The sequence below is a fragment of the Dermacentor albipictus genome, chromosome 4 (genome assembly GCF_038994185.2).
Source record: "Dermacentor albipictus isolate Rhodes 1998 colony chromosome 4, USDA_Dalb.pri_finalv2, whole genome shotgun sequence".
NCBI lineage: Eukaryota > Metazoa > Arthropoda > Arachnida > Ixodida > Ixodidae > Dermacentor > Dermacentor albipictus.
This window is the reverse complement of record NC_091824.1, coordinates 58,965,685-58,993,473: the sequence shown is the minus strand read 5'-3', so window position 1 is coordinate 58,993,473 and position 27,789 is coordinate 58,965,685. Positions and strand designations below refer to the sequence as shown.

The following is a 27,789-nucleotide window of genomic DNA, read 5'->3' as shown; positions in this document are numbered from 1 at the left end:
GCCCTTAAGCTGGAGTCGTTTGTGAGCGCCAATTCCAGCCAATTAATCCTGATCCTGGGCATATCAATATCGAAGGCGGCCGACTGCCTTCGACAACCTTTACATCTTTTAGGAATTCGGCCCCTGGTGAAGTCCAAAATTCTAGTGGACTAACATGCGACTAAGATTTTGAAAGGCTTCCAGGCCTTGAAAAGAATGCACAGACGGGTCCACTGTTGAAAGGAACACTTGAGTGCCTAGCATATCCGGATTTCCCTCTCTCACAAGAGTACAATCGCCTAAATTTGCAGCAGATACGTTTCGGATGGTACTTCTGACTGCTCCTGACGCACCTGTGCAGTGCACTGCCGTTGCTTCCATGGCCACTTGCAGCTTGGGCGCCAGCGAAGTGAGGAATACACATTTGAGTGTTCCCTCTAACAGTGGTGCGCACTGTTCACCCGTCAGCAAAAGTACAGGGCCCACAGGTTAGGCATATAAACTTAATTTCTTTGTAATGCAGACCCACAAACTGGAATTCACATGTGCACTGGAAAGTTCGCAATGCCAAGCTTGTATTGCAACTCACACTTTCAAGTTACATTCATAGGCAGAGAAGAAAACCGCCTTTATCGCAGAATCCCTGCCCCCTATACTTTTACTCAGGGGAGTACACGCTTTGAGGCATGTCTGGTCCTCAAACAAGGGCACCAGAACCCTGGTCCACTTGTTGGACACCAGGTTATCTGGGCCTCAAACAAGTCAGGAACGTTATGTCAAGCCAGTACGCGTATGCCATTCGTAACTTGAGGCCGGATTCACAAAGCTTTACCTTCGGAAGTGGTCTTTCCCATTGGTCGGCCCTTTTCGCTAATGATATGTCCAGCATCACGATTGGCTGGAAATTTCTCTTACATATAGTTTCAGCGCAAGTGCTTTCTGTGAACACTTGTCTTGAAAGTACCGGTACGCAGCGTTAAAAAGAAAAGGAAATGCAGGTAAGACAGGTGAAAATCAATTGCACAAAATAAGCTACAGAGGGTGAAAATCTTTCTTACACTGTTATAGCTCACGAAACTGTTCCTACGCAAGAACAAATCGTAATCAATGTTGTCAACGCATAGGTCTCTTGCACCAGCTTCTGAACTTGACAGCCGAGGAGCAAAACATTGATCCTCTCCTATACCAAATGGTGTACGTCAACCTTTGTTTTGCGTCCTCCGTGTCTAGCTCGATGTTGATTGGCGCATATGAATGAATACATGGTGACTGCAGGTCCAGACAAGCGCCAGAAATTCCTCATTCCTTCAAGCTTGTGAGTTATGCTGTCCACCGGCTGCACCTCGCGCCTCGCTTTTTTAACGTTTTTGGTTCTTCACCTGATGCTCGCATGACCTGTACACGCAGAGATTTGCGCAAGTGCTTTGCACTAGAGGGGGGTGGGGAGGGGTTGCTGTATGATATATACAACGAACAGTGGTGGCCATTGCAGCGACCAAAAAGGGATAGTTCTTACGGACGAAGATCTGTGCGGTATCCGAGTGTTGAATCCCAGCTGATAGCGTTTGTGACTACAGAGTCGAGCTGTCATAGCACGGAGAAATATATATGGGTGTCCTTGTACTCCTCCCTGCGGACTAAAAGGAAAGTGGAAAGGGTCAGCGCTCGTGCAAAAGTGCAGCTGGAAACGAAGTTTACCTCTCCATTCTTGGAGCGAAGTATATATACTTCGCTCCCTGACACCATGCTTGTCGTCACGCTAACAACTGTTGCCCAAGGCAGTTTTCTAATCAAGTGCCGGCGCAGCAGTGAGTCTGTATGCCCGAACATTAAAAACAGCTAAAGAAAGCTGTCGCACATCAAGGAGCGTTCTAAGGGCGAGAGAAATCTTGACAGGAAGGGAGAGCCCAACAAGTTTGTTGTTCGCATCCAAGGCACGTGGTTTATCGAACATGTCGAAAGCATACAGATACGGTTTGTACCCAGAACGCAATGAACGGCTGGCTCTCTTTCACGCCATAATCTTTCCTTATTGCCATACCTTTCCTTATTGACACGAATTGCCTATGTTGACCACCAAAGTGCCCGAGCACGTCGAAACCACAATTCTCTAGTTTCGCAGAGTTATCCTTAATCTCTGCCTTTTACGAAGCACCAAGGAAACGCGGGCGTTCATTTTTCGACTTAATCTGAAAACAAGCTACATTTGGGCACTATGTTATTCTACTCCAAGTGAATACGCAGAATAAGCAAGCCAGCAGCCAACCACGTCAAAACACCTCAACTACGCCAACAATATATTGTTGGCGCAGTTGCGGTGTATATATACACCGTAAACTAGGCCGACACCACCCGCCTTCCAAAACCACAGTCTTTCGCTTCTTGTTTTCTCTCTATGTTAACGTTTATCTTTTTCTTCATGTGTATATTGCGCGTTGATGCAATTTTCGTTCAAGTATAGTAAAACACGTACCAGAGCTATGCATTACAACACGCTGTAATTATTCAAACGACCATGAGATGGCCCTGTCAACGCTCGTTACACAGCAACTTTATTTCAGTTGTTATGTTGCTGCTAACCCTATAGGCCACTCTTTCGGAGCTCGTGGGGAGAATCCGCACAGCCTTCCAAAAATAAAAAGTTAACTCGGGTGCACCTTCTCGAAGATTCCGAACGGCGTTGTATTAAAGCCACCGCAACGACCAAGCTGCCCGATGTAACAAATTGCGTTCTGGCCTTCCTTTTCACCATTCAACAGGTTACCTTTAGAATGATACGACCGACTTATTTTGGTCATTACTCTTTCAGTGTTCTATTCTTTTTTTCCCTCTCGTCGATCCAATATTTTTTTCTCCGACAGGTTTAGTTCGCGTATAGCCTGTGTGATCTCACCCGCGTGAGGCTATATTTCAAGCGCGCAGGTGCGGCTCAGTTCGACGGGGTGCTTTGGCGCTGCCATAGTTTTTGACACTACATAGTTCATAAGCTCCTCAACGTATACGAGGGAAAAGCAAAATGGCCCTGCAACAACGCGGAGCCAGCTGTGTGTGTGTGTGTATGCCGACGATGCACGCATGCCGAATAGCACCCTTTTGCTAATTAAAAATACCTGCACCACGGCCGTGTCGACGCCGCGCAGCCGCCTTCGCTATACGTTATGCGAAAGCATACGCGTGTTACCCACTTTCGGCGCTCGCTGTGTGTGTGTGCCTCTCTCCCACACGTAATCATGCATATGCATGCACCGCTCGCAAGAAGCGTTCGAGTCTGCACGCATGCGAAGCTTGAGTTCTTGCTTCGCTGAAGCCCGCGGCGACCTCCAGTCGCGCTTCTTCTGCGGTGCTCGCTTATTTGCTGATATTTCTTTTGTATCCCAGTCTATACGAGCATCTTTTAATTTGCAGTCCCTGTCGTACACGGCCGCGGTACAGGCATTTTCCACGCGCTCGCGCGAGAGAGATTTTCATGAACCCGCGACTGCGGGTGTGGTGCGCTTACGGTCGGATAGCGGAAGCAGAACACGTTTCAAGTTTGAGCAAGGTTGTTACATTTTTACGCTTTATTTATTTATTTTGTGCATGGTGAATCCCTTGCTTCGTGTTCTTATTTTCGTCCCCGCTAACGTTAGCTACCCGGTTAAGCTGACGCACGGGCACACCGCCATTGTTTGCGTCCGTGTCCTGCTGGCACTATTTGCAACTCACTCTCTCTCGGCCTGCTTATTTTTATTTTTTTTTCTGTGACCTCGACCAAAATATATAGAAAGGCTGCACGCCAAGAATAAGTACGCGCCTCAGCCGTGTGACGGATGATGTGGCGGACCCCTTCAAAAGCAACACAGTCTCTGTTCCAACATGAGGTGCTCGTTCAAACTCTCCCATGGCGTTCTCCCTGTGTTTTGAGTGCGTCGTATGTAAGGCCCGTCGAGAAGATTGAACACGCATAAAACGAGCAGGAAGAATTAACGCAAGCTTGGCTTGTTATTAAAGTTTTTCGCAAGTCATTAAAATATTCAGCAGTCAGGTCGAGGACAGGCTATTTAAGCTGCAGAGTGAATACCCACTCTCGGTCTAATACTGCGCGTTGCATTTCAGTTTCCCAACTTCGCTCTTTATTGTCTTCTGTGGACACTTTCTAGGTAATTGCATTTTTTTTTTTTGCGTACGTAACGTATTCCTGTTCAGAACACGCCTCAGGCGCACATTCAGCCGACGTTCACTTCCTCTTCGTTTGTTTTTGTTTACCTTCTACAAAATGAGAAATTTGGTATCTTGTCACACAATGAGAAGGTGTTGCCCCACGGGCATACGCACTTCTAAATATTCTGGCGAAATATGCCGCTCTTAATAGCGTAACCGTATAACGTGTGTAAGCACCTCCAGCTGGTTTGAACAACAGTTATTCAGACACACAAAATTAGACGGCTATTTGATATTTATATATGCGCAAATTTTGTTGCGCATAACGTTTCGTAACGGTTTCCCACACCGAAAACCATAAAACCATTTCATACGTAATGTCTGGACGGTCGACCGCAAGTGCGCGTGAATACGGGTTTCACTGGTACGCGCGAAACGGAATTCGCAGCGCCATTACATTTATAGTAAACATACGAGAATCTGCTTGTAGTAATGACAAACAAAACGAAAAGTAGAAAGAATGACAACAGAAGACAAAGTCGGCATAGTGTCGCTACGTTTACCCACACAACGCCATCGTCGTTTTGTTTTCTTTCTACTAATAAAAAACTGCGACTTTCTGCTCTGCAAACTACTAACGGACATATCCTCAGATTTCCAGCATGCACGTCCGAGACCTCCGCAAAAACCTACATTTGCGGGTCTTGCATATTGCACATTCATTCAGCTCCCGAACACTCACTTGGTCATTACTGCCAATTCCGTAACAATATATTACTTCATCGCGACGTTGTATTCAAATACCTACTGTTGAACTGCGCATAAATAAAAATTTTAAAATAGGACGCATTGTATGGAGGCGGACTAAGTCACGCAAAACCGTTGCGCGAAGAAAATTGTTCAACGAGAACAAACTCTTTCTTTCTTTCTTCTCGTGTCTCAGATTAAAGATGAGAGAAGCTGCGAGAGAGAGTTACATTCGTAGACACATATACATTTCCGCGCAATCAAGCTTCGACTGCCGTGCTCCACACCTTGTCGTGTGCGCGCTGAAGTGTGACTATACCCGTTCCCATCTCTCGAGATAAGATTTTCTCCCGATGAGAAATTCGCTATACCGTCATTAAAATCGCATCAGCACGTTCTCCGCCGCTAATGGAACGTAAGATATCATTTATTTGGGGCCCTCGATGACGCGGGCCATTCAATCTAGTTGCGCGGGCGAGGAGGAAAAAAAAATAAAGGGAGAAAACCTGAACGCGGTTCGCCGCTCACCGCCACGCTTCCAGTCGAGCTTTATGAGCGCGGGTTCTCGCGTTATGCTTTCTTTTTTTCATTTTTTTTTTCTGTAGACGGGGTTGTACTTGTCCCATCTCCGTAAAGTGTGGCAAAAACGCGTGTATTGACCATAAGAGGACGATGCTTCTAGTGAACTCACGAGAGATGGCGTGTCTGAGGACACAGTCGCATCGTGTCCAAGCGGCATGCACGGCCGAGTCTCTTTCAACAGGTGTACCCTCTCTGAACCTTCATCTCGGAAAAGGTCCAGCAACGCGTGCTATATGGTTGCACCTCGTCGGCAGGTGGGCAGTTAACCTTTATAGCAACAGCTGTTGATGGTGTACCATATCTGGCTGCTGTGGCCTCTGCCGCAGATGCACAATGCATGATAGTTATCACAGAAATGATGTTTCGGCAGCCGTCTTGAATAAAGTATTTGTCACCATCTAAGAATAAAGAAGCCAGGCGCGTGATCCCTCGGGTCATCTTGATGTCCTCATCGCCGTCCTGGTTGCCATTGTCGTCCTTTGCGTCGTACACGTCACTTTGTCGCTGTCCATGTCCATGTCGTTGTCGTTGTCCTCGGGCCGGCTACTGCATTTCTGTGGGGCCTGCGACATCTTTTTTTGTGTGTGATTTGCTTCCAGGAGCCAGCTGAAGCGCAAGCAGTAATTACCACTTTTGTGCTGCTTCTGAGCCGTAGAGATTATTCAAGTATACGCTACAAATCGATTGGTTTAATACACTTTTTCCGGACTGTGAAATGAAATACTGCGTGCTGCTTTGTGGTTCGGTAATGCGGGCAGTGCTTCAAGTTCGCGAAGTTGTTCAGCAATGATTTTCACCATTGATATACGACAGTAGACGCGAAGACGTGTTTCGTGTAACCTTTGCATTAATGAGACTCGAAGGAATACGCTACGCTCAACGATGAAAAGACTGTTAGAAATAAGGACGCGCGGTCAACAAAGGTAGTAGCCATGTTGACTACAGACTAGACCTGCACTACAGCGATGTATTCTACCACATAAACTTGCAAAATCCGCTCACAAACAGTACAACCATTTGCATTTACGCATATACCAGTCACGCTGCTACCTAGACTAATGTAACAGCTCTATTGGTTGCAATGTTTTCACGCGCGTGAAGGTACAAGCGAAAAAGTTGCATTTACCTACAGTAGCAATCTATAGTTACCTCGGGCTGCCAAGCGCCACGATAAACATGTAAAACACAACGCTTGAAGCGTAAATCACTCTTCTAAGCTTACTCCCATCAGTGAATAAGAAAGATATGAAAAACAACTGTTCTTTGTCCAATTTAAGGCAACGTCATGGCTGTTGCTAACCTTAAGTGTGAAAATGTGCACCTCATAGAAATTACCGCGTCGTTGCTGTGTAGTTGACTGGCACTCGTTTAGGCATTCGTGTACACCGGTGTGGTGCGGTCACGTGTGTTCCGATCAGTCAATTCCCGCCACGGCAGCGGTGCTCCAGGGACTTCGAAAACTCGCTGCCTCTTCTCTGGAGTAAAGGTCGAATCGGCGGTCGCCTTCGCTAATGAGATGTCCGTTATCACGATTGGCTCGCATCTGCTCTGAAGAACAGCTCTAGACGTAGAGGCGCACACACTTTAATGAGAAGGTGGAAATTGTTGTTCACACAGTTGTTACTCGAATTTAAAAGAACTTGATACATGTTGCTGCATTTAATAGCGTAAATGCGCACTTGATAAAGATTACTGCTTGGTTGCCGTGTATAGTGAGCACCCTTTTAAAAGCCCGTGTACAGCTGTCTGGCGAGGTCACGGTCTATTATACTATGCTTTGATCCCTATACCTGACTGATCGCAGTCCATGCTACTCCAAATGTTGGGTGATAATTATTGTACGCACAGTGATCGTACAAGCACGCAAACTCGCAGGCAACGCCTACAAACCTAATCGATGAGGGCGAAATGCAAGAACGCCCGTGCACTGGCGAACTGTGCGCACGTTAAAGAACCCCAGTTGGTCAAAATTAATTCGGAGTCCCTCACTATACGGCGTGCCTCATAGTCATATCCTCCCCTTACTGCCCGTAAGACTACACAATGCTTTTTGGCTTAATTAACATAAACAAATCACAGTTTCGTTAAACCGTGCGTGTACCTTGTTTAGAAATAGCAGGAGCGCTTTTGTTTCAGCGTGAGTACGTGTTCGAGAACACAGACCCGGTTTTCAAGCCTGCAGTTACTTTGCCACACGCTTCTTGCTGCGTTCAAACGTGAAACGCACGCCATGCACCGCGAGATCGCACATATTCCTTGAGAAAACCGTGTTCGGCAGCCACGCAAAAGCAACAGAGGGTGCTGCGTCCGATTGCGTCCGACTGTTGGGTTCTGGCATACTTTTTTCCAGCGCATTAAATTTGGAGCGCTATCTCATCAGGCGAAACCGGAATTCTGAGGTTTCTAATTTCGCTTCTCCTTGAGCGGAAGCAGACAAGGACGCGTTCTCAGCTTCACTTTCTCGGGTGATGTTATTCTGCGATCCCACAGGGCGATTCTGTGAAGCGAGTCGTGGCTGGTCATCTTGGCCCAAACCTAGCTCGCCATCACGATGTCTCTGATGGAGCACGTGAGATGAGATTGTACGCAGCAGCGTTACTGTTCCACTACAGCCAACGATGACACCCATGCATTTGTTCACTTTGTCCAAACCTGCTGCATGCATTTGTGTATGTCACTTTCTCAAGAAAAAAAAAGCAATACGATGCAGCAACTTCGCTGAATTCCTTGTCAGGCCCTAACAACCAAATTTACCAATATCTTCGCAACTTCGCATAAACTCATTCGAATACTTATGGATTCAACTGCCGCTTGGTTGGATCTCGCTCAGAAACAACGTTACTGGGTCGCATGCGACAGGAGGTACAATGAAGGCTCATCCATTTTTTTCTCATCCATCCGCTTTACTGGCGTTGATGCACGCAATTATTGTGGTTGCGCGGAAAACATAGAATATCTTTTCTATCGGTGTCGGTCCATTGGTGACCAACCTTAATTATGTGCATGGAAAAGTGGGCAATTGGTTCGCCCGTATTCATCTTGTGCTTCATGCAACGTTTGTCCTCTGCACGCCTTTTTCTATTATCGCATGTTATTATTATCCCAGGAAACTCACCTACGCAGCGAGTGCTGCGAGTAATCACACCACTGCGTGTCGCAGCGATTCCGCGACAACCCGCTGCTTATACAGTCTATTTACTAACAAGCAACGACGCGCTACTGCCGACCTTCACACCAGCAAGCACAACCCACAAGTCACCGTCCCCAAGGTACTCGTTCTGAACAAAAAGTTCTCGCTGTTGTTTCAGTGATCCACTCTTCATCCACGTGCTAAACAAGGTTGTGTCTTGTCGCACCGGGTGTCGAAGCCCACCGTCAGCAGAGTGGTTCGATTTCTTTTCCTCTATCCGGTTCTTGGGTTGTTATATTACTGCTCCATTTACCCTTTCCCGCTACATCTTGTCATTTCCATCTGTGAATTGTGCCCTCGTTTTGAAACTAAGTTACGCTGGTAGCCAGTCATCTGGGCGTCTCTTCTGTGTGCCAAGTTTCGCTGTACAGTGATAAATATGCCATACCAATGAGCTCGAATCCGAACGCTTTGGAATGACTTGTAATTGAAAGACGATCACATGAACGCCTCTGGTCATACGCGAATGCCTAATGCGAACTATTTGCCGAGTGCATGGAAATAATCAAGGTAAATCCAAGAGCACAGCGCATGCACCAAGGCACACATCGTGCAAGCCCGAAGAAAACACGCACGTCAGCGAAGCAAGATATACAGGGACGAGCAGCTTTTTTTTTTATTGGCGCTTCTTTCAAATGAACTCAGTTTTTTACAACATTCACAGCGAAAAGTGAAAGAAACGGTCAATTTCTAATAACATGGCTACAACACTTACAGTGATACATAATAGCACAAGCACTCGATGCCGGCCGATAGGGGTGTTTCTCTCTCTCTCTCTTTTTGTAGTTGTTTGCATTTGTTTCCATTCACTCAAAGAACGTTACAAAAATGTCCAGCCAGACAAAATATACATTCCACATCCAAAATCACTGTGCTTGGCATGGCAGCCGTCAGATGCAGGCGACCGTGTGCCGCATCGCCCCAACTTCGCTATACATCCGTGACGTGACACGCACATACCGCGAACATGCTGTTGGTTCTCGAGAGAAACACTTCCCTCCCAGTGTTACACAAGTCTGAGAACTGTTTTCACGATTACTGTGCACCGCTCTCCGCCATACACACTTGCGGTCTACCTACTCACAAGTCACACTTGTTTCGCTGTGTTCAGAGACGGTGTCTGGTGTGACTCAAAAGAACGAAGTATGTTCGGAGAAGATACTTCCCGTACCCGCAATTAGTATCGTGATTCATCTCGGTCTTTCAATAAGCATTTCGACACATTCTGGTTGCGCCTCGCACATTCCGCGAGAGACGTTATTTTGATACACGAGACACCGAATTCGCGAAGGTTTGCTGTTCGTCGTGAGATGGCCGCCTTCGCTAATAATATGCTACCTGTCCCGATTGGCAGGAACCGGTGAAAGCGAGCGGTTCGCCTGCCCTCACGTGATTGGTCCGAATCACGCTATCGTCGGCAAAAGCGCGATTCTGACCAATCGCGCGACAGCAACCGAGCGGTTCGTTTGCCGAGCCGTTACAACATCGCGTCCAGCAGCTCTCGCCTGCGGGGTGTGTTGTGAATACAGGCCGAGATGCAGCGGCGCTCTTGAGTTACTAATGTTTACATTGCACAGAGGGATCGCGCAGACTTTTCGCATAATCTCATTTGAATTCGTTCCAAAATAGAAGACCAGTGTGGATATGTGTATCATTATTTAAAGAATTCTGTACGGACGCGAATGGCTTTTTGTTTGAGATGAAAGGGAAGCCAATCTTGGGAAATCAGATGAAGTTGGATGCCCTACTGAAAAACCCCATGCACCCCGTAACTTCCATCTCCAATAATCCGATATGAAACGTACAGGATACTACATAAAAACTCGTTTTTTCCATAAGTCATATGATTTTATTGGATATGGGAGCTATGGTGAAGGGCTTTCTTTAGTAGGGTAGTACGGTGAATTCAAGGGCTTCATTTTACATTTCACGACATTGTGGACAATTTCACCAAACGTTGCTTTTAAGCGCCAACACAGCTAGAAAGGACGCTTTAATAGAAACTGATGTGACAGGAAACCTAAGAAGACGGCGATATTCCAGAACACTCGAGACCATACTAGCTATTTATTATTTTGAGTACCGCTCGCCTCATTTTTTCGGCAAGGGTATCACGGCGACCGGGCAGGATCTCTCCACTCTAGCACCCTCGCTTCGTACTATTGTAACTTCAGTGGTAAACGTCCCATTCAGCTGTAATTAATTTAGCATTGGACGTTTTTCAAGTCCTCCGGCTTTAAGAGAAATACTTCCAGACTGTTTCTTTTTGTTTGTTTGTTTCTTTTTATGCTTTCGGCAAATGCAATAAGAAAGGCCTTTCCAGGTCTGGAAAGCATGCACAAACTGAGCATAACAAGCTTAAAACTATTAAATCAATGGAATACAGCTCATCCCCAGGAAAAAAGAAAAGAAAAGAAGGAAGCCGAGCTCTGCTTAAAAGTACCATAACTGCTACCCAATGTCGGCCTGCAAGAGTACGGTTGGCGCTTAAAATGTTTCAGAGAGCTTCCACCAATCTCGCGGTACGGTTAATCCATTGGAGGCTCGACTGCATCGCTTTCAAGATTTGATATTGAAACGTTCTGTATTTATGCTTTTGCGGGACAACAATTTCCGTGGATCGGCAACGTCAGGTGATAAAAACGTGCTCTAAAGAACCTCTGAACCTCTCCTTTGGGTCTCTTCTCGGACGAGAACATGATATCCAATGGCGCAGTAAAAAGCAAATGCCAGCAATTTAACGTTTAATGGACCGACGCCGATAAGGGTCAATTTGGGCCAGCTTAGCTCAATTGCTTTAATAATAGGTGTAGGTATGAGGCTAATGCACTCTTAGGAGCGTTGGCTTCAACATTCGAGTATTTTAGCTTAGGGTTACCGTTCTGTCTTTAGCGATTCACTCCAACTCAGCAGGCACAGTCAAAACCGCGCATGTCCAAATGGCGTGATCGGCAATCGTGACAGCAGAACGGTAACGCTCTGGGAGAATATTCGGTTGTCAGAGGCGATGAAATGGGACGGTCATACGCATCATAAAGTAGTTCTTGCTCTGTCAGGCGCTATTCGTCTTACCTTGCCGAAAAATGTCAGAATGGAGACGAAAAAGCACTTTGAGTAAGCGCGAGAACATCTTCTGCCATGCGGGGGGCTCTGGCAATTAGAGTTTGACGCCAAGCAGGGTTTCAACAAACCGTTCGAAGCTACCCACTATTGGCAGAAATGCATCGCGTTTTGAATGCAAATTCTTATAGATTCGTAACTGAATGGGACTGAAGATTAAACGTTAAGTACAACGCCGTAGCAGAGGTTTGCAAGATCAGCCGCTGGACACTACCAACATGTACCCCAGCGAACAGCAGCTGGGCGTAATTTTTCATCCTTGCCTTCCGCACGTGACACCGCTGCCCACGGATACTGGTCGCCACCCACGATGCGCAAACATAGTTGCTTAATGTTACCTCACCAAAACGGACGATACGGATCGTAAAGTTAGAGTAACCATAACGAGACCGTTACACCTGGACCTACCGTAATACGCTTAAGGAAAGTTTCGCTGGCCCAACGAAATTCAAGAATCTACCTAAAGCACAACGATGCACACTGAGGGAAAGAAAAGCAAGACAACAATAAACACGATGCAAAAATATCACAGATCTCCCGCTGGTGGCTTACATACGGCGAAATTTCAAGCGCGTCTGTCCTTGTACTTCGCTGTCGAACTTGTTTTGACATCTGGACCGTCGAATTCCTGGTGCACAGCGCAGAAGTTATCACAGACCGCAACAAAAAGCACTGAATGTCCTCGATCATTTTTCTCGTTCACTGCTTCTCTGCAAGGATGCGGAACGGCACTGAAGCAGATACGCTTGACAGTTTCCAATCTTTTCAACACCGGACGCACAAACTGAACTAACGCGAGTATAAATTAGGCCTACCACCAGGACACTTAGGACAGTGAGAATACCTCTAGCATCGCTGAAGTATTTTCGCTCGTGATCGGGGTCACGCTATAGGCTTTATAACTTAAGGCAAAACACACGGAAGAGAGAAGAACTGTACAAAAGATATATCTGCTATGCACATCATCGTGTGTAGACACCGTACTTTAATTTTGCTTTTAGCATCTCAACTGGCACATCATCTCGGTCTTGAGCAAGGTTGAGAGGACTCAACGCAGATGTTCGACGAGCTCTCCACCTCTACCTGCTCTTTCCTCCAACCGAACGCATATATTTCGTGTTTTCTGACGCGTCACGGCCACCGGACTGAATAAAAAGGACGCGAAATTTATCAAGCAAGAAAAACGGAACGCCGCCGACACAAACAGACGTAGGAAAACGGCCACAGTGTATGCCGCAAGACGATCTCATCGTGCGACCAAGCGCGTGGTTAAATAACACTTTGACCACAATCGCGCAGCATGCGAGATCATGAATGCTGTTGATCGGATTACTTTTTGCTCCGATTCGCAGTCCATTCTGTATTTCTTTTTTTTGTATTCGTCATGAGTATTTCTGCACGTACTTACGGAGCACCTTCGAGTGAAATGCGTAACTCTTATTTAGCCTGAGCACAGTGATAGCACTCTTTCGTGAGAGAAATGCCCCTGAGTATCAAGTAGCTGTCCATCCCTTGAACGCAAGGACCTACGCACACAGCAAAGCTCCTGTCGTCCCCCGGCCTGCCATGAGTTACATCTCCGTGTGAGGTAGTTTCGGCGCAGAAGCGCGTTGTACACGGACTGCATAGTCCACTTGCAGGTGTCCAACGCAGAAGTGCACGACGTGTGGTCCCAAATGTAGCATTAGTGCAGCCAAATGTAGAATTAATGCATTTCGTTTGTCGTCGAGATATCGCTCGGCTGATAAAGCTTTGAAACGATGCTCAGTGTCGATGACCGAGCGTCAGCGTTGAGGCAGAGTCGCCTGCATTCGTGCTTGCTTTCTATCACTTAAATTTTGATAACAACAATGTTTCATAATGAGTTAAACAGATTGCGCACACGGACAGTCTTAGAGTACGTACAGTCAAGTTACCTCGCGCCAAGAACGCTCCTGTCTGTGGCTGAGCGGTTCTTTGCGTTCCGGATATGTTGAAGCGTTTCAAGTTTATTCGAAAGGCTGATAGCACTGCTACGAGTGGATGCTTTCATTTGGACTTATGGCGTAAGCAGATGCCCCAAAGTGTGTTCGCCAGGGTTCTTGTGTCTAACTGGACATGCGAATCCACAGAACGTACCAGGAAGATACCACACGCCCAAAAGTTCTACACACTCGATCTAAACCAAGTTCAGTTCAGCTGTTCGAATTGGTCGTGGTTTAACTTAATTCCAAATAAAACTAGGGCAGCTGCCCGTTCCAAGATGCACCTTGGACGACCTGCTACTAACCTCATATGTACGAACTGATTAACATAATCCGAGATTCATGCAGCTGTGGAAGCGACAGGAGCTTTTCCGGGTAACAGTGAGAGAAAAAAAAATAATTCCGCAGCACCCAGTGCTCAGGCATTGTGGCGGGAACTCCCGGGCATCGCGAAAGGCATTTCCTAGGATGCTCGGGAAAGGTTCCGAGCATACTCGACCGGATGTGTGGACCACCTCTCGGCTCCCCCAGATTTTTTCCCGCCTACCTCATTTAGTTTTTTCCTTCGTAAACGTGACAGCTATACACACAGCAATGCAAAAAGCCACACGGCGCGGACGTCTCGTGAAACCTGAGTTGTATTTACAAGAGAACAGCATGACAACACACCTGCACTAACTCGTCGAAGGATGTGGTCCACGCGCACACGCACACGCACACACGACGAACCCGGGGGCAGCACCGCCAGGCGTTGGCCGCCACCGCGCCTACTTTCTTTGCTGGCACATGTATGTGGCTGCACAGCCGTGTTCGCAAAAGAAAGGCGCAGCTTCTGCGGCGGCGACGACGGTACCGCCACACACACTGAGAATGGAGGACGCGTCCGGGTTCTCCTGAGAGAGGAACTTGTTTTGTTTTTTGTGTCTTGTAGATCGCTTCCGTGCAGCAGTCTTGGCCCGCGGCTAAGCGCAAGTGTTCGGCTTTAGCGCGCACTTATTGACGGCCCCCCCCGGAGTCTTTCCGCGAGTGGCAGAGATAGAAAGGGGGGGCTAGTGCACTCTCACAAAGCACGTCACGCGGCACTAAGCGAACACGCGGTTCACAGTTCCGTGAGTCCGTAGTCCGCCTTCGTGTCCACGGGGGGAGGCGGCGACATGATGTGCGTCTGGGCCGGGTGGCCCAGCGGGTGGCTGTTCAGCAGGTGCGCGTGCTGGTGCGGTGCCAACGCGAGCGGATTGGGCATCTGCAGCGTCGGCGACGGCTGCTGCTGGTGCGGCGGTGGGTGCGGCTCCTGAGACGACGCGTTCTGCTGGTGCTGTTGTGGCTGCTGCTGTTGCTGTTGCTGCTGCTGGGCGGCCCGGTTGGGGTTGTTCTTCTTGACGTTCTTCGTGTTGGGCAGCTTGTTGTCCTTCTTCCACTTCATGCGCCGGTTCTGGAACCAGATCTTGATCTGGCGCTCGGACAGGCAGAGCGAGTGGGCGATCTCGATGCGCCGCCGCCGCGTCAGGTAGCGGTTGAAGTGGAACTCCTTCTCCAGCTCGAGTATCTGGTGCCGCGTGTAGGCCGTGCGTTGCCGCTTGGGCTCCATGCCCGTGAACGTGCCATTCGTCGGGTCCGAGGCGAACAGGAACGAGCGACCTGCGTCGGTGCCAAGACAGAAACATCGCCAGGGGTTAAAATGTCGCGTCTGTGTGGAAAACAAAGTCGTTCCTCGCGATTCGTTGCGCCATCGGCTAGCACGTCACGAGAATCGCGTCATTTGCTACGATGTTTTTTTTTTTTCATTTTTTCCTAGAGCCGAACTGCAAGGAAGCGCTGCTTATTGTCACCAAGGATTCGGTCTACGAATTATCTAGACAAGCCAACATCAAACATTCGTTATCGATCAGTTTAATAACTAACGGATCAATGATATTGTAGACGAGAGTTGCCGAGTATAAAACGTAACGGCTTTAAAATTGTCTCACAAACACTTATGCAGGCTTCTACAGAATGTCTACTGATGTTTTGTTTTTGATTCTAAGTCTGTAGTTTGCCTCTAGACAATTAACCTGTACACTTTCTGAAAATAAAAAGAAAGAAAAAACCCAACATACCGAAAGACCGCAACATACCAAAATTGTAAGGGCTCTACCTACAGCCAAAGTACTAGGTATACATTGAGAAAAGCGGGCAAGTACGGTTTTGTCCCTTTCAGGCACTGGGTATACATTTGTGTAGGCCAAGTGGTGCATAAACAGCAAAAGCATCATGAAAGCAATAATAGTTGAAATGTGTGATGTACATCTTGAAGGTTTTCTGATTGGAATTGTGCTGCGAGTTTGAGTAACGGGTGCAAATCTTATCGTAGAACGAATGGGAAGGTAGACGGTTTCGTTTTATCTTGTTGCGAGTATGTCAGCTTTCTCTCTCCCCGTTTCCTTTGTGTGCTTGTACGTTTCCATATTTAATAATAATAATAATAATAATAATAATAATAATAATAATAATAATAATAATAATAATAATAATAATACCTTTATATGTAGTGGGTTCACTACTTTCATTGTTCAGTGTGTTGCACCAGGCATAATTTTGAAGTACTTGGATAGCTGCTTTTCAAGCCTGCTTGACTTGAAATAGCTGATTTAATGTTCCTATAGTGAGTATTTTCCTGGAGTCAACATTCTGTAAATTTGACAAAAGCCACTAATAAGTTGAAAATTCAATTTTTTTTTCTTTGCAGCTGTGCGCTTTTTGTGATTCCGAAGACACAAGAAAGGCAGTAAGTGTAAGGTCTTAATTAACAGAATTAATTTGTAGGTGAAATGGTTATACGAATGCAAAGCGCTCTACAAGGCGTTTATTATTAATATTTGACTGCCTAAATTCATTTATCACAGATAATTTGCATTTGTTACTCCAATACTAGCGCATTATGCATACAGTCACGCATAGGTGCTCAGTAAAGATTGTTACAGTTCTGTGTTTCTGATTTGTGCACTCGATGGAACACATCTAAGCCATGCGCTTCTAAAGTCACGTGCTACCACAGCACACTGTCTTACGAAATTACCAGGAGCATTTGCGTATGCTTCCTTCGCTCTTGTGAGTGCCGTTTATTCGGTCGGATAACGTACGTTTTTTGGTAATCTGTAACCAATAATTGTTGTCACATACTGAAATTAGAGATGAACACGGTGAAAACATGATGTCAGCTAGTGATCACCTAAACTAAAGAAAAACAGGGAGCTCCGCAGGGCACTACACTACAATGTATAATGCTAAAGCACTGAGCGTTTTGTCGAAGCATGTTCGCCGATAATACGGACACGGTCACGGAATTGCCAACAACACAGCGATGAGAGAATCCTCACACCAAGGAAAAAAGAAAGAACAAGTCACACTGCAATAATGCACCACCCTTTATTAAAGCTGTTTGTCTCCTTTTAATCTTCTCTACAACTTCCAAGTCGCGCTAAAGCAGTATGCAACGCTTTATCAAGAACAATCTCCGTGCCGAAAAATGTTCAACGCTCCAGCGCCCTGGTTTTATTGCGCTTTTGTTTAAATCTGATACCGGCTGCGCATACTGAGTGGAACATCTTCTTTTTTTTTTTTTACTCGCTTCTCGCAGGAGCAACGACACGCATTCTGCCATGTGCTGCTCTAAATGTAAAAAAAAAAAAAACAGCAGCACGCACAAAGCCCGAGCAGAAGGGTGTCGTGCGCATACAAGACAACGCGCAAGCAACACCTTAACGCCGCGGCGTCGAAATTACGCAACAGCGGCGCACGGGAGCGAGGCCTGTTCCCCTTGCATTCTTTATTCCGTGTGCGCGCCTGCTGCAGTAGCGCGGCAACCAGTGTCTGAACAGCCTTGCGCTTTTGTTCATCACGCCAAGGCCGCGCATTGAAAGTTAATGATCTGCCGCATTGTCTGAGCCGCTAGCTCTGACGGCGGCCGGTTGCTACACTGGCGTCCCAGCCCCGTCCTGCTGCGGCTCCCCCAAGGTTAATCTATATAGCCTACTCGGTGAGAAAGAGATGTGCCTGCACAGCCATGAAAATCGAGAAAGACGATAACGGGGCATATAGTTTAGAAGACGGTGCAGCTCCTGCAAGTTTACGGTCTTGGCGCGTTTGCTGTGCGTTCCTCACGGTAACCTATGATACATCTCTCGTATTCATGAGATCAGTTTGCGATTGCTGCCTTCCCGAGGACTGGAAAATAGCTAAGCTAATAGCGGTGCACAAGTCCGGCGACATATCAGCCCCGTCAAACTACAGACCAATGCCACTCATTTGTACTAGTTGTAAAGTTCTTGAGCACATTATCTTAAGAATAATAACAAAATATACGGAAGAAAACAACCTGATCTCCCGCTCTCAGCGTGTCTTCAGAAGTGGTTTATCCGCAGTCACCCAACTTGTGGAGGCAAGGCACGGCTTTGCGCTGGCCATTAATAGCCACTCACAAATTTAAGTATACATATTTTAGACTTCTCACCCGCCGTGGTTGCTCAGTGGCTATGGTGTTGGGCTGCTGAGCACGAGGTCGCGGGATCGAATCCCGGCCACGGCGGCCGCATTTCGATGGGGGCGAAATGCGAAAACACCCGTGTACTTAGATTTAGGTGCACGTTAAAGAACCCCAGGTGGTCAAAATTTCCTGAGTCCTCCACTACGGCGTGCCTCATAATCAGAAAGTGGTTTTGGCACGTAAAACCCCATAACTTCATTTTTAATTTTTTAGACTTCTCAAAGGCTTTTCACCTTATGTGACATGCTAAACTCATCTCTAAGCTTACAGATCACAGATGGTCAGATAGTGGACTGGATTAGAAATTACCTATCAGATCGCTACCATTTCGTGCAATAATACACTGTTAGGTCCTTTCGGGTGTCCCGCAGGGATCTGTTTTGGCTCCACGCTTGTTTCTGCTATTCAAAGACGATATTTGTAGAAACCGCTGATGTTAAAATTCGGTTATTCGCGGACGATTGCATGCTCTACAGTGAAATTAAAGACCGTAATGATCGAGCGGCCCTCAATAAATCTCTGAACGAAGTAGCCCAGTGATGTCGGGTTTGACAGTTGGTACCTAATACTAAAGAAAACGGTAACGATGACGGTAACAAAGAAGAAGTCTAAACTTTCATTCTCATACTCACTTGACAGCGTAGCCCTTTGAGCGGTAACTATTTTTCATTAGCTAAAATAAGGCGCGTACAGGTAATTACAAATGTACGTACTATTCTACGTATCTTACAGTGTTTTCCACATAGTCCCCACACCGGTTCAGACCATTTCTCGCATCGCAGCACTAAATTTCTCCTATAGGAGAAATTTACACCCTTACATTTAAAGGGTGTTACACTTTGAATTTACACCCTTAAAGGTGAAAAGGGTGTAAATGTGTCTATGACTCACACTCTTCGGGTGATATCTATATAACGGATACCCTAAGGGTGTGAGTTATAGACACATTTACGCCCTTTTTACTCTTCAGGGAGTAAATTATTTTACAGTGATATCGCAGTCGTCAGTCAGCGACGCACGCGGCCTCCCCGAACGCTGATTGTTATGCAAGTCTTCACGGCTTTTTGCGAACTCACAACACCACCACCTCACGCTTCTCAAAACAAGACACCTTTCCCCATATGTGGGCTGTATTTCCCTGTGCGTTTCGACGGGCGTTCGTTCCCTTGCTCCATACAAAACGAATCGCATTTCGTTGCACGTACGCCGTGGGCTTGTGAAGCACAGCCGCCACTTCAACAACTGACAGCAGCGCCATGCCGCGTATCTACCATCCGATAAGGCCGAGCCGGTACAAGAAAGGTCCGCCCCCTGGAATGGATATGTGGACTTCGCATTTATAATTGTAATTTGGCTAGGGGGGGGGGGGGGCAGGTGTAAAGACTTTCTGATTCACCCCCGTGTGTGTATATGTGTATATAAATACATACATATAAATTTTCCAGCACAAAACACAGTTTCACGTATCAGAAACAATAATAAAAAATCTTATTTGTTCTGCCATTCCTTTTGTTTACATGCCGCGATCGGGGCAATAATAACACCTGTGGTGTGCCCTGTGTCTCTTTATTCTGCCTCATGTCATCACGTTGTTATGTTGTTTGTTTGTTGGCGCTATTTGGCTTTATTTGACATATGGCTTTGTTTATCTGAACTATATTTAATTATCTTGAATTATCGTTAACGTTAAAAACACAAAACAACCTGGATACAATTCCACCATTTCGCATAAACTTTTCCAGCGAAAGTGATTGAGAAACTGGTCGCGTATCATCACGTGACTTCGCCATTGTTGTGGTTAATGTTCACAATCATGCAGCCGAAGATACACTATTGTTCTTTCGACACGTCATAGATCCCAGAAACCTCTCTCTCTCTCTCTCTCTCTCTCTCTCTCTCTCTCTCACACACACACACACACACACACACACACACACACACACACACACACACACACACACACACACACACCAGGTAAGATTACGCGCTAATCTTTGAAACCGACGTTCATTTGGCTCTCGATTAACCCGCTGTGGCTGCTTAGTGGCTTGGGCGTTGCGCTGGCAATCACGAGGCCACGGACTCAAATCCCGTGCGCGGCGGCCGCATTTCGATGGGGACGAAATGCAAAAACACCCGTATACCGTTAAAGAACACCCGGTGGTCCAAATTCAACCGAGATCTCTCACTACAGCGCATGCCTTATAATCGGATTGTGGTTCTCGCACGTAAAACGCCAGAAAATAAATTTTCTGCTGTCGATTATTCGGTCGTGTGTTTTTAGAGTAACGTGCGTGTGTGTGTGTCGAAGAGAAATATTGCCGTGAGTCTGCAATTTGGGAAGCTTTGCAAAGGCACTAATAAGGCACCAATCAAGAAATGCCATCTGTGCAGCTGCACAATGTTATACAGCAATGCGACGTTTTGGACGCAAGCGATTCGTTAAGCACATTGGAGCATTTTCTGCACAGCGCCAGCGCACCATTCATGATAACGCGTGTGGCCATCGACGCATGCGCATCGAATCTTAACTTGGCCCCGGGAAAGGCAAGGACGAGAAGTCCGAGGCTGCGTACAATTTGCAACCTCCTACATAAACATGAAGGGATTTTCAAATACAAGCGGGGCATAAGGGATGGCATTGGTTATGTAAGCAGTGATTGCGAAGAGCGAGAAAAGTGCACATGCTCATAACTAGAGCTTTAGTTTTGCGTATACTATAGCGCGTTACCGCGATGTGTGATACGTTAGACCCACCGTGCATGCTCCGCCTGTCCTCTTCAGCACGGTTGAAATGGCGAGTACAACGCACCGTCGTATAAGCATGTATTATTTATAGTGTCATCGCGTTCCGCACTAAAGTATAGTATTGAATTAATGGTGCCATTAAGAATTACGCTTTCAGAGCGTTCCGAATTGCCAACGCACCGCCAACGCTAATGTTCTTGCGCCATTTACTTGGCGGAAATCAAAACACTTTTCCGGCTCTTTCCCGTCTCTATATAGGCCTAGGAGCGTCAAAACAAATGATCTCGGCAATAACGTCAAAATATCGCTAATGCTTTGTCCTCGGCATCAGATGAAACTAAGTGAACGCAGATTTCACCATTTATTTCTGTAGCTGTTATCATGGGGAACAAGTATAACGGGCGAATGCGGATCGAAGCGGGTGGTCTGGGCTCTGATATGTTCTTATATACAGTCATGGTGACCTGCAAAAGTAGTCAGTGGTACGACGCGCACGCGTAGTCGGCCTAACGCATCACCTATCCCGGTAACGTTGCATGTGTCCCGCACGGCAAAACCTTTCTAAACTTTCGAATGAGGTGGACTTTCCGTATTTACTCTGGTAAGGCCCGACACATCTATAGTGCATTGGCTCCAGGTCTCCCATGAGTCAGGCTTACAGCTGCTGAGTGGCGCTTACGGAAGTATTTCCTGTTCGAAATTTCGCACGTCAAAAGTTCAGGTATACCAGACTTCAATGCGGGAGGTTGCTGCACGAGTAACATAGCGTAATGAGCACGCGGAGTTGGTAGGGTCAACTTTTGAGAAAGCAAACCTGATGAAAATTCTCCAGAACTCAAAATTAGTTTGGGAGAAAAGTGCACTCAAAGCATTCCTTACAAAATAAAGCGCGATGCTTGAGCGTGTTCGCGCACGGCCAGTTTTTCTTTTTTCCATTTTTTTCGCGTATGCTGTTGAACGCCCCAAATTATCTTTTATTCATCTCGTAAAAGTAAGCCTAAAGTTTGAGATATTGATAGATAAATCCTTGAAAGGCAGTTCGCGAAAAGCAGCTGCTCGCTAATCTTTCGTTTAATGCAGTTCTTAATGACGTGTAGCTCATCCTTGAAAGCTGAGTTAACACGTGCGGGCGTGTAATGAAAAGCAAGGAAACAGCCTCATACGTGTGTGTCTACTTTCGACGATGCGAAATGAACCAGTTTCGTTGATAAAAACACAAGAATATGCATAGGTTAATCTCCCTGCATCACATATAACGAAGGTTCGCATTTCAGTGAACGTGTATATACGTATTGGTAATCTTAAATATAGGCGCTGAATACACAGTTATCTATAACGTCTGAGTGTCCTGCACACGGTTTTCCATAACTGCCATGTGGAAAGGTCGCTAATGCGGTGGTTTTTATAATGCTTGTTTGCGGTTCGTTTCAGATGCAATAACGGTAGTGGCGTTTATGTCAAAGTGCTGCATTGATATCAGCCAATTTAATCCAGGAACACGTTGGTAAACTAAGTATATGGTTGACTCCTACAAGCATTGGAACGCAAGCACTGTTAGGTTAAAGTGGGTCAGCACATATACTCGATTCTGAGAGATTCAACGTGATTAATAATTGAATTTAACGTTACGGATCTATTTTCAGTATATGCGCATTTCACGACGTTAATCTTTTCACTTCCCTAGGCTAATGTTTTTTTTTTTATAAACTCTTACAATATTTTGCTCTCTTCTGTTGCTTAAGAGCGCCCACCTCGTTGTTTTTATAAATTTTCTGCGGGATTATTTCTTACGGTGATAAGATATGATAGATATTTGTGTTCCTGGTTTTTAATAAATAGTAGCAATATACAATAAAAACATAATTCAGTATATGTGATTTCATTACGAGGTTGATGCTAGTCGCATACCCGCTATAGGCACGCACTTGGAATGATTTTAAATATTGGTCACAAGACTTCACCAATTCGTCACGTCGTAATTACGGAATATGGCAAGTACGCGTAGCCGTTGCATTAATGTTCTTTAAACGAATTTAAACGTTCGTGTCGTAGGCAAGGTTTCACTCAGCGATGAACAGAGGAAACGAATGATATCACTGCAATTTCGTGCTTTTCTAATACAGATGAGCGTAAATTTTGCGACAACTACGAGGACGAATCAGAAAGTCTTTGTCTCTATTTTTCTTTTTACCATATTAGGGCTGTAAATGCGAAGTCAACGTATCCATTCCCACTGGTGGACATTTCTTGGACCGGCCCGGCCTTATCTGCCGGTAGCTCCGCGGCACGGCGCTGCTGTCAGTTGTTGAATATGGCGGTTGTGCTTCACACGTCCACGGCGTACGAGCGACGAAGTGTGATTTGTTTTCTATAGAGCAAGGGACGAACGCCCATCGAAATCCACAGGGAAATGCAACACAGGTATGGGGAAAATAGGTGTCTTGCTTTGAGAAGTGCGAGGTGGTGGCGTTGCGAGTTCGCAAAAGGGCTGTGAAGACTTGCATGACAATGAGCGTTCGGGGAGGCCGCGTGTGTCGCATTCTACCACAAGGTCATCTCAAATATAGTGTTGCGATGGGACAAATTTCTGAACTGGTGTGGGGACTATATACGTACATAGAAGAGTACGTATATTTGTAATTGCCTGTACGTACTTTATTTTTGCTAATAAAAAATAGGGGCAAAGACTTTCTGATTCGCCCACGTATTTTCTGCTCTGTGATAAAATCAGATTGCAAATGCAATTTCTCTAATTGTTCCAGCTCTGCAAATGGCAGCAGAATATTGACGCTTATGGGTCCTAAATAGTATCTTTTTTAAGAAAGTACATTCAGCAAAAAATCCCCGTTTTTTTTTTGCTGTCTTTAGAAAAGCCGCGGGACATAATATCGACTAAATGTGTGTGCACGCCATCGCACTTTGCATTATATAACCGCGTAATACATTGTTTATCAAGTTATACGTGAAATCGTTACGCCGGTTACGGGAGTGTTGCATATTTGCTTATATGTTTGAGAAGAGTGTATAACATAGCAATTTTGTCCGCTTTAAATGTCCCCATAGATTCAGTTTACATAATCTTGACATCATTTTATTGCGCTGCTACGGAGTTGTAAACTTGACGCTTCAACTTTTCTTGTCTTCAGGAATGCGCGTGAAATACAAGCCTAAATACAAAATCCGGCGCCGAATTCATAAAGCTTTCTGTTCATAAGTACAATTTATTATCGGCCGAATGCCTTTGCTAATAATGTGTCTAGCATCAGGATGGGCTGAAATTTCACCTTGCAAACAATTCTAGTGTACGAGATCTTGTGAATACGGGGAACACTTCGGCAGCAAATTATACGAAAGCTACATCTTCTCCATTCGTCAAAAGTTATTCGTGACTGCCGAAGTGAAAGCATGCGGATTACGAAAGCTACAAGGCCAACTGGGTTATGGACATACTTTAACTAAAAGAATTCATATGTGAAGATCACCTAGTAATGCCACCACGTCAGTACATAGCGTTTCTGCAGTGGTAATTAGAACGCTAGACTAACTATTACTGTTGACAGCTACGTGAGCATGCATGGTAACGGCAACGTAATAAATCTAGCTTGTGGGGAAGCGGAAAGAAAAAAAAAACTGCCGGTGGTGACATGATCGCACTGACACACACCCATTGTTGAAGGAACCTTTCTACATACATTACCTAATAATAATGTGCACATTTGTAAAATATATGCCGGTAGATTTTTAGGCATGTTTTGCGAAGGGATACATTGCATGCAGGTACTTAGTTCTTTCCAGAAAGAGCAAGCATCGCGTGTTTCGAAGCGCGCGATTGGTGAAGCTGGCGTATGTAACCTATAGAGAGTGTGCACTACCAAGCAGGCAATCGTTCGATACTATAACATTATAAAGCATCATTATCTTCTACACAACAGTATAACGGCGGCGGCGGTGTGAGCTGCAATACCGAAATGCGTCTTTCAGCACCGACAGCGAAATTATTTCAGCTTGCTGCACTGCAGTCATCGCCAGCTGTACGGAAAGCATTGAAAATGACAGGAACGAACGAAGCCAGTTTGAGCTGCCGCCTTGACCCTGCAGCTCTTCTATCCACTGATGTCATGGGCGGTCAGCAACTTGAGCCTGCTGTGAACACCTTGACTTTGACTAATCCGCTACATATATGCACCCCCCCCCCCCCCCCCCCCGCCCCGCCCCGCTAAAGCTGGTGTCTACTTCAGTGCAACCACGCATACTGCGTCCATGAGCACTACATAACTTCGCACCAAGAATAATATAGTGTCCGCGCCATAGCACTATGGCTGTACTACAGTGCTTTAGTGTCCATGGGCGCTGCCAGTGTGGTTGTACCACTGGCATGGACAGCGAACTCTTACATTAGTCTTCCGCTTGCCGAAAGTTCGTTGCATTTGTCTTCTCACAAACTGTTTAGTTATATGGTGAAAAATTAAATAGGGTTTTGCTGCAACTGCTTCTCGAGTTTTCTAAGCCAAAAACGATGCAATTCTAAAGGCCACTGATGATCTTTAGAAAATTACGGGAAAATGTAACTTTACACTATATTCACGCAAGTTAAATGCTTTATTTATATTGCTAACCGCGATCTAGAATTTACGGCACGCCTAGTCAAAAATGTGTTTTGTTTATGCGCTTCAAATCAAGCGATGATATAAAATAAATATACATGCCAGAAACCTAAGTGGCTTTAAAGAAATCTTGAGATTCTTGAATTCGGCATACATGAACCAAGCACGCACGCACGCACGCACGCACACGCACACAGCCACAAACACACACACACACACACACACACACACACACACACACACACACACAAAAGAAACTGAAATATACTTAACATTAGGGGTGTGCGAATATTCGAAATTTCGAATACGAATCGAATATTTTCCCTTATTCGAAGCGTATTCGATTCGAGAAATGCATATTCGTAAGTTCCCGAATATTCGAGGACGGCCGGATAATGGCCGAAACGGCGAATATTCGGACAGACTGAATAATTTAGCAATTAACGAATTATATGCTTGCTCCACATTCTCCTAAAGACATGTTTATTCACTGAGAGCCTCACATGATCCGCTCATTATCTGTATGCTCTGCATCAAGATGGCAAGTTGGGCCAGTTTGTTGGGATTCATAGTAAGGTTCGTTACAGCGCAACACAAAACAGGGACAAAAGAAGGTACAAAACTACGGCACAGCGTTACAGCACTGTGATCTTAAGTGCTGTAACGAACCTTACTATGAATGTGTACGCTCTGTTCCAGTCTATCTGCATCAGGCCCGTGAGACATGATCAGTTTCAATTTTTTTTTTTACCAAGCTTTATTCCAGGGCTCTTTCATAACAATATATGATGTACTTTCGGGCTTTGTAAGTATGCGCAGTAAAATATGCACCTAGAAAATGTTACCTGGACAAATGTTGTCACAGTGCATAGAGAGCCCTTACTTTCTGAACATGTTGAGCAGTCAATTTTCCTTCGCGATAATCTGTAACAAGCGTTTACCTGACAGAGCATTACCTGACATTACCTGAGTGCATTACCTATAATGAGTGCCTCTTTAACCTGAAGCAGCCTCGTAAAATGCAATATTATTTTTAAAAGGGTAATAAAGCTATTGTTACCTCGTTTTGCAATTTTTTAATACTACACATATATTCGATATTCGAAGACAGTTTTTCTCCTTATTCGTATTCGATTCGTATTCGAAAATTTCAATATTCGCACACCCCTACTTAACATGCTTTGCGAGTAAATTCATTTGAAGTCGTAGGAAAATACATGTACCCTTCATGATTCTCATTATGAGTGAACGGTGGCGCCGCTTGATCTCCCATCATTCACGTTTGTACAGAATTCTATGCTCAGTGCAGAAGAAACCCTCGTTGCCTTCATGAAAGGGGCATTTATTGAAAACACGAAATGAAGACCCTGATGGCTAAACTACGCAGTAAAGGCTGCTACACATAGCGTTCTTCCTGAGTTCCTTCTGCACTTGGTCGACCAGAAACTGTGCCATATTAGCAGGAAAAATGAAGAATACCTGTATTCAGTGTCCGAACGCCGAGGCGAATGACGTCAAACTGAAAACACAGATCTCACTGTACATTTGCATTCCTGCGTGTTTATTACCCAGAACAAGCCAGCAATAATTTCTTAATTCTTTTCTTCCTTGTGTTTTTTTTTTCGTTTAATATAATGGTCATAAGTTGAATAGCGTTTCGGAAGCACGATCTCATTAACAGTGGTGGAACATCCATCGAACCTTTCGGCTCAGGTCCTGGCGCAGGTAAAAAGCCGATTTGGCGCACCAGCGAGCACTTCTGGCGCATGGTCCAACGCTAGTGTGCTTACCACATACCATGCAAATTTAACTCATATAGCAGATACGTTGTGAAGATGGGCTTGCGCGAGGCTTACCCTGCAAGCGCGCTCAGAAAAGGACGCGACGTTCCTCCACACCGCGATGCACAAAGGGCATTACGGCCGGGTTAGTCGATAATGTGTAGAGAAGGCACCAAAGACGAATCGTCAAAAAACGTGTGTGTATCAACCCAGGATGCAACACAGTGCGACAGTCACGGCTTGTGGGCAAAGGCTCACCGCGAGAACGATCGACTACAGCTATACGCGCGCCGGCACTGAACATGAGGACGTACAATATACTCATGCCTTGCCATGTCATGCACATTAGGGAGTCTTCGAATATAGGCCGCAAAAGCTTTGCAGCTGAAAAAAAATAAATAAATAAACATAA

The 27,789-nt window shown here is 45.7% G+C and overlaps 2 protein-coding genes across 6 annotated transcripts in view; one reads left to right on the top strand and one right to left on the bottom strand.

The window, feature by feature from the left end:
- Nucleotides 1-27,789, top strand: part of LOC139059109 (uncharacterized) — a 961,629-nt gene that overhangs the window by 796,817 nt on the left and 137,023 nt on the right. Inside the window, exon 3 of one of the 5 annotated variants that reach the window (XM_070537013.1) lies at nucleotides 16,448-16,486. The exons of the other annotated variants lie outside the window; for them this stretch is intronic. Coding sequence (XP_070393114.1) covers nucleotides 16,448-16,486 — 39 coding nt within the window. The remainder of the gene's footprint in view (nucleotides 1-16,447; nucleotides 16,487-27,789) is intronic. 5 annotated transcript variants of the gene reach the window in all.
- The window catches only part of Dfd (homeotic protein deformed), a 40,939-nt gene continuing 27,492 nt past the window's right edge, over nucleotides 14,343-27,789 (bottom strand). Inside the window, exon 2 of the mRNA XM_070537012.1 lies at nucleotides 14,343-15,360. Within this exon, the coding sequence (XP_070393113.1) occupies nucleotides 14,822-15,360 (539 nt within the window). The 3' untranslated portion in view covers nucleotides 14,343-14,821. The remainder of the gene's footprint in view (nucleotides 15,361-27,789) is intronic.